The following is a 14,060-nucleotide window of genomic DNA, read 5'->3' on the forward strand; positions in this document are numbered from 1 at the left end:
CAATTACCTTAAATATTTTATCTTTCACTTTAACATCTCTGATTTCCAAACAAGTAATGCCGTCAATTTCTTCACTCATTTTCTTGATTTGCATATTCAAACAAGAAGAAATAATCTCATCTTGAAGTTTATAAAAAATAGCTCTTGTAAACAAATCAGTAGCATCATCTTCAATGAACCACTCTGAAACAGTAATTGGAAGGCTTGAATTGGACTCATTGTTTAATCTACGAGTTTCATTCCGCCGCTTATCCATAGCACTTTCCAACCGAAACCAGAATTCACATAAAGTACTCCCTTATCTATAAAACTGACTAAAGAAAAAATTCTCACTCTTAGACCGCGAGGTAGTTCTCATTAACCCAAACACAGGTTCACCTCAAAAATACGCAGGAATCCAAGACTTTTTAAGCGAATACATTTTTTCTAACCACTTGTTCCCTTCAAGTTTAAACTCTTTCATAACTGATAACCACCCTGATTCAAACTCATCAGGCTCAATAGTTGAAGACCAGATAAATTTCTTCATCTTCTTCATAAAGTCAGTTTCCTTACACAATCGATTGCCAAGCTGACAAATAAATTACAGCAAATATAAAAATCAAACATTGAAATCACTTCAACAACTTAAAAATGATAAATAAAAGAAGCCAAAAAATCCAAATGAAGAAAATCAATATTACCAACAAATAATATTATAGAAGCGAAATCAGTGATCATTTTCAAAGAAGATGGTATTGGTTAAAAAATATAAATCAATCTAACAAAAACAGTAACAACTAAATGCAATAAATCACCAAAATTAAAAAATAAAATTAAAAATTATCATCTAACATACCTTAAGAGGGGATTTCTGCATAATATGCCACATGCATAAACGATGCTTAGTGGCAGGATATTCATTGGTTGCTTTAAAAACTTCAGGAACAGCAGCTTTCATTGCATGACACTGGTCAGAACCATAAGAACATGATTACGCTTTATTGCTTCAAAAAATGTTGAAACGCCCATGTATAATGACTGTTATCCTCCTTAGCAAGAAGACATGCAGCAAATGTGACACATCGATCATGTTTATCCACACTAGTAAAAGGAGCAAAGATCATGTTATACCTGTTAAAATAAACACAAAATGGTCAAAAAGAATCATACAATTTTAAAAAAACCTAAAATGGTAGAAAATATACCGATTTGTGATAAATGTAGCATCAAATGATACAACATCTCCATCTAATTCATAATTTCTTCTAGCAGTAGCATCAGCCCAAAAAAGCTTCGTTAAATGACCCTCAGAATCAACATCATATGCATAATAAAATGATTCACATGTCTCATGTAAAACTTTAAACTTTTCCAGCAATATCTGTGCATCAGCCTCACCAACATAACACCTTAAATCTCTATTAAAATTCTGAAAATCATGTACCGAAGCACCAATATTTCCATAACCACCAACATGTTCCTTGATCAAAGTAAAAGATTTACTAGTACCAATATTCACTTTAGCAGTATCAACAACATGTTGGCGCATACGATTAGTCATTTCTCTATTTGCTTTCAAAAATTGAAGACCCTCTTCAGAAGCTAACGGATGATTGTGGTTTTCCTCAAACACAGCAACAACATACTTGTCGGACCAATACGTTTGAAAACACATATTGCTTTACATCCGCACCTCCCTGAAACAGTCCTCCTACGCTTAACAATTTTACTAGAACTTTCATCTAAATTTCTAGGCAGATCATTAAAACCAGCTCTCCCACAAATAATATATATTCTCAAAATTATTTCATCCCTATCATCTTTCATTTCAATATTCAACCTCACATTAAATCCAGACAACCTCCCATATTCCTTGTAAAATTCAATACCTTTTTCCAAACTATCAAAACTCTAATTAACCTCTGGTTTAGAAATATCACCACTACACTTTGGAATGTAATACTTATGACCACCATGTGTAATATTAAAACTCGAAACACAAATCTCACTTTCAGATAAACTGTTACCGCCATTAGATACATAATCACCTACTAAACGGCTAACATGAGACGAATCACCGCAACTGGAACCTAAAATCATATAAAAAATTCAGTCATAACAAACTAAAATATATTAATATAGCATAATTAACCAACAATCACTAACAATATACTTGTTTATAATTACAAATAAAAAAGCAACATCAATGATAACAAATGTACCACATGTAAAATTAATTAATAACCCCATTATCACTAATCGTAGTCAAATAATTAGTTAAGGCTTAAGACATAAGCAAATGACATTGATTCACATAAAATTATAATCACTAAAAAAATACCAATAATAACTTACAAATTCAAAATACATAAGAAACAAAACTACAAACGCACTACAATCAAAGTTAGCTCACAACACATAATCACTAATAATAGTCGAATAATCAGTGAAAGTAACTATTAAATTTTACATTTAAACTACTAAATCAACCGAAAGGTATGAAACACATAAAAAGAGTTTAAGACGCAAGTAATTCGTAGAAATTTTCAACAAATCTGAAGTAATCGTGCTTTAGAATACCTACGAAATCAATCGATTACAAAAAATGAAAAGAAACATGATATGAACTTAGTGAGCTCAGTGATAATCACGAAAAAGAAAAATTGAAGAAAGATAGACAATGTACAGGATGCGAAGATTGAGAGAGAAAACTTAGAGAGAGAAATAGTAGAGAGAGAAAGAATAGAAATAAATGGTGACCTTGAAATTAATTAAACCATATATATGTTTTAAGGTTTTGAATTAATAACAAAATAAACGGATCGGATGAATCTTTGGGAAAAAAATAAATGGCTGTGATTTCATTCTACTTATATAATAAGAATTATTTTCATTTTACCAATTGCTTATATACATACATACAAATATATATATATATATATATATATATATTTTTTGCTCAAATAAGAACTTCTTAAAATGAGAATTATGAGAACTTGTAATCTCCGTAGTTAAAGTTTGTAATTTTATAAAATTTAAAATTTTTACTTTGCACAAAATCATCAATTTTCGAATCCAAAATTTTACCTTTTTAAAAGTCAGCAATTTTAATTATTACGGTTTTTAGTTTCAGAAGTTCTCTTTAGAGCACTATCATATATATATATATATATATATATATATATATATATGTGTGTGTGTGTGTGTGAACCTCAAATAAATTGTAATCCATAAAATAATAACCTCACTAAAATACTATTTTATGGGGTCCCAACATAATCAACACAATATATTTTTACTTCTAATGAAGTAATACACTAGCTAAAATATTATATTTTCTCTAGTTTATAATCACTACTTATACCTATATCAATCACTAGTTTGTAATTTTTATTCTAACATTGGTTTGTATTTGAAAATTGTCGTGTATATATATATAGGGTCTCACTCAATTGAGAATTCATTTTAAAATAAGATATTAGATCTAATCTACACCACACAAATTTACAGTTACTATTAATCTACACCACTCATTATAAATCTCAACATCATCTTCTCCAACCATCACCTTCTCCATCTTCTTTCTAAACCAACCCACCACCACCACCTCCAACCACCTGAGACCATCTTTTCCAGCTACCACCAATTCTGGCGACCTTCGGAAAATCACCATCGTCAAACATTAAATCACCACCGTCAAAATATAAAATCACCACCAGAAACATAAAAATCACCACATCCGGCCACCAGCAAACAAAAAATCACCACTGGAACAAAAAAATCACCACAACTGGTCACCACTTTTATCCACCAGATCCGGCCACCAACTTCGTTCATCAACTATGATCACCAATATAATCACAAAAATCACAAGATCTAATTACAAAATACAACGATAAAATTATAACCACATCACCACCACCACCAAATATTTCAACAAATCTGAGTACGAAAAGAGTGAAATCGTTGGAGATGGTGGTTCAAAAAGAGAGGAGGAGAAAGAAAGCTTATGGACGAGGAAGTGGTGACGAGGGGGCGGAGGAAGGAGACGCAGCGCCGTAGGCAGGGCAGCGTAAGATTGTGGGGTGGGGCTATAGCATATTATGGTTGTTGATGGTGAAAGTAGGGGGATGATGGTAGTGTACGGGAGAGAGAGAGATCTGGTGGGTGAGTGGTGAGTGTCAAGAAAGAGGAACGTGCACGTAGGTGGTGGTTACCGTCAGTGCAGCGGAGCACAGGCGGTATGGGGTGGATTAATACGGGCAGGGGTGGGGGATGAAGATTAGAGAGATGGGATAGGGTTGGGTAAATGAGTACGAGGGAATATGTATGGTGTGGATTAAAAAAATATATAAAAAAAAAATTAAAATGGAGGGCTGAGATTAGATCTCAGTTCTCACAATAGTAGGGGTTCTCATTTGAGCAACTTATATATATATTCTCTTTTTTTATGTCCTTTAATATATTTTGAAGAGATTTGAACCTGAGCAACATTTTAAACCTTTTATTGTCAAGGAACTAGAAATGCTTATAACCTTTTTTTGCTAATTGTTTTGGACTAATTAATGTAAATCGTATTTTTTTGTGGGTCCTCGAACCAAATATTCTTTGAAATTTATAGTCAACCAAAAGCGGACAGAACTTCGATTCAGCTGTAATCCATACATATCACACTTATATATTCAATCTAATATTTATTATTAGTATTTTTGAGAAGATATTGTTTGAACATCTTTTTATAATTTTTTTTAATAAAAAGGTATTGCTCATCTATTAAAGGCCATAATGAATTTGAGATTATTCTATAAGAAAAATGAAGGTGCTCTTGTCTTTATCTTTAACCCTCCACCTGTTTATATCGAAAACTCAACTATTGGAAATTTAGCTTTATCCAAATTTCATTTCACAAAATCAATAGGAAAAAAGATTTCATATGAAAAAAGAATTATCAATAAATATTTTCTTGATTAAAAAAATTAAAATTTATTTTAAACCCCGATTTATTACATTAAACGAATTATTTTAATCTTTCACTTTCCATTTATAATAACTACAATTTTTTGTTAAGAGTACAACCTTGAGCATAACCACTGGCGTAGCTAGAAATTCGAGCCACAAGTTTAAAAATTTTGTAAAGACCAAGATGAATGTAGAAAATAATTTAGAAATATTAACAAAATATTTATAATGAACAGATTCTACCATAATGCACAATGGTATGGGGTCAAATCAGAATTTATTACTCTAAATCTATATTTTCAAAGGAGTCAAGGTAAAACTTATTTATTATAACTTTTCTTCTAATTAAATTCGAACATTTAAAATTTCTGTTTTTCAAATTTCAGTGGGGTCAGTTGCCCGGCTATGCCCTGGAGGATAACATGTAACAATTTCACCCAAATTTTACCAATTAAGCCGAGCCCATACTTCACCGCGATTAGGTTGAGTATGTGAATGCTATATTTTTAGTTTATTAATTTTGTGTATATTTTGTGCTTTTATAGTCATGAATTTCTGTACCACCAGAAAATATGAATTTTGTCTATGTTAGTCAATTTTAAAATCATAAAAACGATAAACTTTAACTTTCGTATCTTTTTCTAAAATTCATATACAATTTAAAATAATGATAAAATTCTATTTTTATTATAATGCGAGTTCGAACGCAATAATATTTTACTTTATCGAGAAATTATGACGTACTCTTTAACTTTTTAAGGAAGATATTATATAAAAAAAAGACAATTTAATTATAATTTATCACAATGCTGGTCATGTCCTAAATGCCCCTAGCTAGATCCCCTACATGGTATATATTTAGGCACATTGGATAAATTACACCTACATCGGTATATTAGCCTATACTCTCTCGAAATTCTGGTCCCATCACTATTGCATATACATTTCGATTCATTTCGACTGTGAGATATGGAGATTTCTAAGTTAAATAATCAAAACAATGGCTCTAACAATGGAAGTACTAAGGAAAAAATGGTGACCATTTTGGTGGTTGACGATGATAGAACCTGCTTATCTCTTATAGCTAGTTTGCTAAAGGGATGCACCTATCGAGGTGAGTATATAAATTTCTTGTTTATAAAATCTGCTAATAATTCATATTTTAATTGTACGAGTTAAAAACAAGAGGAAATTATAAAAAAAAATTGCAGAAGATTTCATTCATTTTGACTGATTTTTAAATTACCATCTCAAATCTTTTGATGTGGCATACTGATCTTTCTAGAATATAGTATCAGATGCAGTTAGGGACTTTTTCTAACATCTTTAGATTTTAAATGAACTCGTTACTTAACAGATTTTGGTTCTAATATTTTCATGTTTTGTTTTCTCATAGTATTGACTGCCAAGGATCCTCTGGATGCTTTCCGCATCCTACGGACTGGAGTCATTAAGTTTGATCTGGTGGTATCTGATGTCCACATGCCAGGCATGGATGGGTTTGAACTACAAAGATGGATTCATCAAGATTTTCAATTACCGGTTGTATGTGAGTGTCACTATAACTGAATTTAAATTTCATTAATATATAACCGCGCTTTATGAAAAATATTTTGCTCAAATAAGAACTTCTTAAAATGAGAATTATGAGAACTTGTAATCTTCGTAGTTAAAGTTTGTAATTTTATAAAATTTAAAATTTTTACTTTGCACAAAATCATCAATTTCCGAATTCAAAATTTTACCTTTTTAAAAGTCAGCAATTTTAATTACGAAAATTCTTACAATTTTCAATTACTAAATGGGGATCCCAATGGGGATCTCGTCCAATTTTTGGGCACACTTAAGTACAATATTAATCTTTTCAATAGTTATTGAGAATATTGGGGTAGGAGGGACTCGCTTGAGTCCTCCAGTATCCAACCAGGGATATCAGGATCTGATATCATGTTAAGATCATATTTCATATCATTAAGACTCAGGAATAGCTGCATAACATAAGTCATTTCACGTGAAACAAGCAATTACTAATATTTTACATATACATAGCATTAAACTTGATAACTCCGCTAGTATGAGATGTTGATACATGTTTCATGTTAAATGAAATTAAGATATTACAATACCAGGTCTTAAAATTGAACATGAGTCTCTTAGCTTTTCATCTTCAATGCTAAACTAATTAATCCTGTATATGACAAATATTATAGTAGGATGATAATGGATGCAACACTGGGACTCCCCATTTTGAATCGAAAGGAAATCATCAGTCTAATGATGATCAGCAGGTATTATCCTAGCTTACAGTAGTAGCTTGAAATGATATCTATACAATTTTATTTTTATCTCATAATTAAATTAATAATTCCCATGTGAAATGTTATTAGGGAATGGGCGAGGATTTTTGGGCGAGGTTGCTTTCTGAATGACAACAACAACTTTTGAGGACGTGCATCAACTATTTGGAACTATTTCCCCTTGGTTTGATAAAAAAAAAATTATGCTCGCAGCGATTGCGTAATGACATGAAAAATCTTGTGGTTTGAATAATTGTTTCGCTTAGTTCATACTCTGACGATTGGTTTTATTATGTTACTTTAATTTTTCAATTTTATTATTTATCTAGAAAATGTTATGTGAAAATTAGGTTTATGAAAACATACCACCTAATATTGTAGCTTCGGATATAAAATCTGTGATTAATGAGATCGAAGATTCATCTAAACTTTCATGGAATCGAGTTGTTTATGTCTTTTTCGCTCAGGTTTCTTGTAACACCCCCAGATCCGGGGTCGGGGATCCGGGTCGTCACGGTCTTTCTTTCCACAATATCACTTCACTTAATTAATAATAAATAACCTTATGTTGTGACCCCACACTAACACACACCACAACCCGTTATAGTCTCAGAGATGAAATTTAAATAAGTACAAGTCTTTGAATCCACAATTTAAAAGTTATTACAACCCAAAATGATTACTTGATAAATTTACAGTTAATTGCCATTATCTGCCACAAGTTATAATTATATATAATTGATTCTCAAAAGTAGATGGTCTGATCTACAATAGATCTACCTCTGCAGCTATAGCATCTACAACATCAACGGGAAGACGCGGGACGCTTCCCACGCGCTTGTGCTGGGTCTGCTGGAGTCTGGCCATCTTTCCTAACTGTTGTTGTGTGATGAAGAAATAAAGCAAGGGTGAGCAGCAAGCCCACCAAAATAATATGTATAATGATTAACAATATATGAGCCTTCTCATAGTACTCATAAAAGTCTTGGTCAAAAGAAATGAACCAAGTTGATATCTTAATGCGATGAAGTCGCAAAATATTCAGCATATATATATACATATATACTTTTCAAAATATGGGAAGTCCTCTTCCATGCATAATACACACAGAGTTCCAGTTTATAACTGTATATATAAAAATATCGTTGCAAGGTGATCTCATATATCTAACCTTGTCTCAACGTTTTTCCGAAAATCTTTGTCATTCATAAGACAATCATTAACTAGATATAAGTTTAAAAGATGAAGTTACAAGATACCCCAGAATACTTATATCTTTCCCAAATACTACTTGAACTACCCCCGTTCAAGTTATAATCAGTTTCAAAGGTTCATCACATAGATGAGACTATAAGACAAGATTTGAATAGATTCAATCTTTGAATATCATTACAAATAATGAAGTTACGAGATACTTCATTAAGTCCCGATATATAAATATTCATATATATCTCCCATACATTTCCTGAAAACCTCTGTCATGTAAAGTATGAACAGAGTTGCAATATCCAATGAATTTGGAAGGAAAAGAATTTTGGCATAAACCAGATATCTTGCTGATCAGGCAAAGATACCAATAAGTAACCTTTTCTACTGTAGATGGATGAATTCCTCACCGGTCATCACCCTGGCCGCATTAGGACCTCGCGCTAGACCGTTACCCGGCCACTCACGCGTTGATGGACTGCCACCCAGCCACTTACACATTCATAGACCGTACCCCGGCCTGTCGCTTATGCCGACTCAATCAGATGGACTTACTTTCCGAACATTGGGCAAGTAATCAAATTGTTTTCTCAAAACAGCAACCATGTTGCGAATATAAAATACACCACAGAGCCGGATCCCCAAGATTTTGAGCGAATATTCAAGTCTCCTTCGAAAGGAAGATCTTAAATCGGAAAACGAGTTTTGGGATCCGCTCTAACTTTTAAAATCATTTTGAAGACTCGAAAACATTTTTAAGAATGTTTGGAGTAAAGCTGATTTAATGAAATAAATCAGTCCCGATATATTAGAAAATATCTGAATATTATTATTTAAATAATATTCCCATAAAGAATAATCTTTATAAAAATAATTGAAGTAGAAGTTTTAAAACTTATACTTGAAACGGGTATTAAATAACCAAAGATACACTTATATGAAAGTATTATCTTTATTTGAATAATCGAAAATAAGTTTGATTATTAACACCTTATTCTTTAATAAAATAAAGAATATATTTCAGTAATAAGCGGAGTCATAATACCTCGAATGAATATTATAAGTAATATTCATTAAATAAAATAAAGGAGTCATACATCCTCAAATGAATATTCAAATAATATTCAATTAATAAAATAAAAGGAGTCATAAGCCCTCGAATGAATATTCAAGATAATATTCATTAATAAAATAAAGTTATCGAATAAACCTTATTCGATTAATAGTTTTGAAAACTATAACCATATATATATATATAAATATATATATATATATATAAAATCTACTCGGGATCCTCGACTCCCGGTTTTAGAAAATATTTTCACCTTTGGGTCCCTATACTAAGGGTATACGCAAATACCGCTTATCTCTAGCATAGGTATTATCAACTGAACCAACAGATATATATGGCAAGAATATGAAACAGGCATGCATATATATACCATATCAGCATGCTTCAATATATCGCAACATTTGCTAATTAACCAACATGCATCTATCGCAAGATAATGCATATACATATATTCATCACAACAACAGTTATAACGGGTAGAAAACTTGCCTGAGCGACTGGGGGTTACGAATGGCTCGGGACGAGTCTGGTAACCTATAAGCAACAAGTAAGTTGGAATTAAACCAAAGTCACTTGTAAATCTATACTCTAACCAACTCAGACTCTAACGCTCGTTTTGCGCTTACTGATTTGCTTAAGTCACCCGGGTACCCTCGGCTCCACCATTTTTAATAATTTAACCTTTATGAGTTTTAAGGCGATTCCTTCGCGAGTGTCTTACCAACTGCCTAACACACTTATCATAAATGTTTCATGCATTAATTAACCCTTTTTGGTCTTTAACCTATGTTTCAAAGTAAGGCGAGGGGAAAAGTTTCGTTCGCGAAACGCCGTTACTTGAAACGGTCGTTTCTCCTAACCGTGCATCGGAATCGAACGAACTACATATCAAAACGAAGCTCGTAACATGAGCTATCTAGACATGGCAGTGGTCATAATCTAGCAGGGGATTCTCGGGTCCTAATGTTATGCACAAAAACAGTCTACAGAAAATCGGACGTTACGACGGCTATATTTATGCGATTTCCCAAATTTAAACCAATTCAAACAACCACAATTTCAACTCCAATTCACAACCCAATCAAACCTCCATCTAAACTACATTACAACAGCCCCCAATCAACTCAATATTACCAATTTATTCATCTAAACCAAGTCAAAAAAAAGTGACCAAGAACTTCAAATCTAACAAGCATCACTCCTAACTCCAAAATCAACAAAACAACTTACTAAACAAAGCTCTATTATGAGTACACACTCATTACACTAACCCATCATCTAACATTATGAAATCCAAACCAACAAAACTTATTACTAAGGGTTTGAGAAGTTATACCTTCCTTGGAGAGTGGAGAATCAAGAGAATGACTTGGAATCACCCTTAAAGTCCTTATCCAAGCTTAATCTAAACAAAACTTCAAGAACACAAATTTTATTTCTTGAAAAACACTATTCACCATCTTCTTCCATGATTTATAGAAAAAGATTGGCTTGGAATTAGAAGCTTAAACTTATAGGAAGTATGTAACTATCCATGGGGAAGCTTAGATAATTACCTTGCTAAATAGTAAGTGGTGGAGCTTGGATCTTCATTTTTTAAGGAATGGGCCGAGAGCATGAAGAAGAAGAAGAGAGATTTTTGTGTTTTGCCTTGTTTTGCTTTTGGTTGGTTGGTTTTTGTTGTTTGATTTAGTCAATTACCTTGTTGCCCTTGAATTTGTGTGGTTCTCATTCAACCACACCTCCTTCCTTCCCATGTCATACCTACATCACTTTGTGGTGTCATCACCCCTCCTTTGTCCTCTTTCTATTGGTTGGATGACATCATCCCCACTAATCCCTTTGATTAGCTTTTAATTGTTTGCCTAATGACCGCTGATCTGTTATACGGTTCGCTTAACTTTCGTTCTCGTTTATCGTTTGAGGGATCATACCCGGGATCTTATTACTTAGGTTCCCTTAACCTTTCTCAATATATTGTATTCCTTCTATGATCCTCTCTTATAATCCTTTAATTTAAATCATTTTTATCCTGTTACCTTTTTCTCAATTCTTTCCGTATCTAGTGGATTTCCGGGAAAAATCAAAGTGTTCGGATTTGGATTCTGATGATCTTTTCATACACTTATATCCCATATAAAGTACTAATAAAATCTCAGAATATCCATATCAGAACCCCTACATAGTGTGGCATGAAAAGTTTTCTCATTCAGCAAAAACACTATTCATAAGGGTTTCAAAATTTCTCAAAAATTGGGATTATTACAGTCTCCCCTCCTTAAAAGGATTCCGTCCCGGAATCAGATAGAAATGAATAGGGATACCTTCTTAATATTGCACTTTCTAACTCTCAAGTCAATTTTCCCACATTGTGGTCCTGCCACCAAACTCTGCCTAGTTTGATAATTCTTCCCCTAAGCACTTGTTCCTTTTCACTCTATAACCCTTCCTGGTTGCTCCATATAGGTTACGTCGGGTTGCATGTCTATGCGCTCATATGCCCCTATTTATCTGGCATCTGAATTACACTTCCTTAACATTGATACGTGAAACACGTTACGAACTTGTTACATGTTCGGGGTTAGGGCTAGCTCATATGATAACTTCCCAATATGTCTTAATATATCCAAGGGTCCAACAATTCGTGGACTTAGCTTTCATTTCTTTCTGAACCTCATCCTTCCTTTCCAAGGGAATACCTATAACAACACTAGGTCCCCTATTTCATACTCTTTGTCCTTTCGTGTCATGTCAACATACTTATCATGTCCATCTTGGGCTACTACCAGCCGTCCTCTGATTAGATCTATCATATCCTTGGTCCTTTAGACCACTGCTGGTCCGAGCATCTTGCGCTCTACAACTTCATCCTAACATAAGGGAGATCGATATTGTCTTCCCTCAAGGATCTCATAAGGCGATATCTCAATACTGACATATGATCTATTGTCGTAAGAAAACTCAATCCGTGTTAAGTGATCATTCCAATTTCTTTCAAGTCTATTGCACAGACTCTCATTACAGCTTTTAGCATTAGAGCTTTTGCTTCTCAATACCCATTCTTTTCGAGTTCGTAATCGCTACTACCTTCCGTTCCTAATATTATACTGGTTATACTTTTGCTCGTTAGCGTTCTATAACCTTTTAATAACCACGTCAACCTTAGTATCACGAATGTGTTTCCATTCCGCATACTACCACCACTTTATTACTCCTTTTTCAGTTGTTTCTATTTTCCAAAATTTGATCAATCAAATAGAAGTAAAGGAATTTGTTGAGAGATCACTATGATCATGAACACTTGTTATATCGCTTAGTTAGTACAGAAGGTGGCCAGCCTTTAGTACTTGACAAGCAATTAAACAATAGTTGGTATCCTACTAGGCTTCTATCACACAGATAGATAGTCATTTGGCAATACCTCCCCTTTCTGGAAGGGTTGTTCTTCTCAGCTTACATGAAATGAAAAGAAGAGAAAAGAACGAATTGAAGAGAATTGTATATATGAAAAAAAATATACTGCCACAAAATATCTGGCTTGGAACCTACCTCTGAACTATAGAGGTTTGTCATAGGAGAACAAATCATATACGTATATAAATCAACATTAAGCATTATAGCCTCGTATTTCCCATGCCTAAATATTTCTATTCCGTCCATCATTCTATGGACCCATGCTCTTCCTCGAGCTTATACACAATCACCTTTGAAACTCCCTCGACATCGAAAATCGAATCTGGGATCTCATTCTATATATCACCGTTACTAGGATTCTATGCTCGCACCGCAACCTTCCTCGTATAATAATACGACTCTCTATTGATAAGAAAGAATAATTATTCACTAGGTAGATACTCTACTTAATTAGTCTATCAATGATAACTTATACACTACCACGACCCGATTAGTGGTACTCAATCTCAACACCCATTCCAATACAACTCTCATGGTTGTAATCAGCTCACTACTCGCAGAATCATTGCTGCCTTACTATGGTCCACCACTGACCTACTGTCGTCATTCACTTTTCCATAAAATCTTAATATCTAACCATACGGAGTCTATACATGTCGTATCAAATCCTTCTAAGGAGGTAACATAATCACCATTCATGATTCATGGAGTACACTCCTGATCCTGACATACTTACATGACATGAAGCATATAAAATTGCAGAAGAGTTTCAATCAAAGCACCGATAGCAGGTTAATACCATTCTTAATCATATGCCTTCAATAGAAGACTTAACTCAAAGGTTTATTTGGTCATTTTTGAAACATGGTCCTGGCTTATCTCAAGATAGGACCTTCTAAGATAGATAGCCCGTTCATGGCGATTACACGAATTAAACCTTTACCAACTACTATTACGGTTGGGTATTGCACAGTCATCAGAAGGAATGTCAATCTTCCAAACCATAATTCAACCTTCACATTTTTAACCATCATCACTGTATTCTTTTGGCACACGCGCCTATAATTATCCACTTACCTTTAAAGTGTCGGCCACCTCTTTGGCCTTTCCTGATAGTAAAATTTCCTTAC

General features: G+C 33.4%; 1 protein-coding gene across 1 annotated transcript; it reads right to left on the reverse strand.

Annotated features, from left to right (window-relative positions):
- Window positions 1-379: 379 nt before the first annotated feature.
- Window positions 380-1,657, reverse strand: LOC141666308 (protein FAR1-RELATED SEQUENCE 5-like). Its single transcript, XM_074472299.1, has 4 exons — window positions 1,188-1,657; window positions 1,050-1,113; window positions 839-949; window positions 380-571 (listed from the first exon to the last, which is right to left on the reverse strand). Exons 1-4 carry the CDS (start codon window positions 1,655-1,657, stop codon window positions 380-382), a joined length of 837 nt encoding a protein of 278 aa, XP_074328400.1.
- Between the last annotated feature and the right edge of the window lie 12,403 nt (window positions 1,658-14,060).

This window comes from Apium graveolens, chromosome 6 (genome assembly GCF_009905375.1).
Source record: "Apium graveolens cultivar Ventura chromosome 6, ASM990537v1, whole genome shotgun sequence".
NCBI lineage: Eukaryota > Viridiplantae > Streptophyta > Magnoliopsida > Apiales > Apiaceae > Apium > Apium graveolens.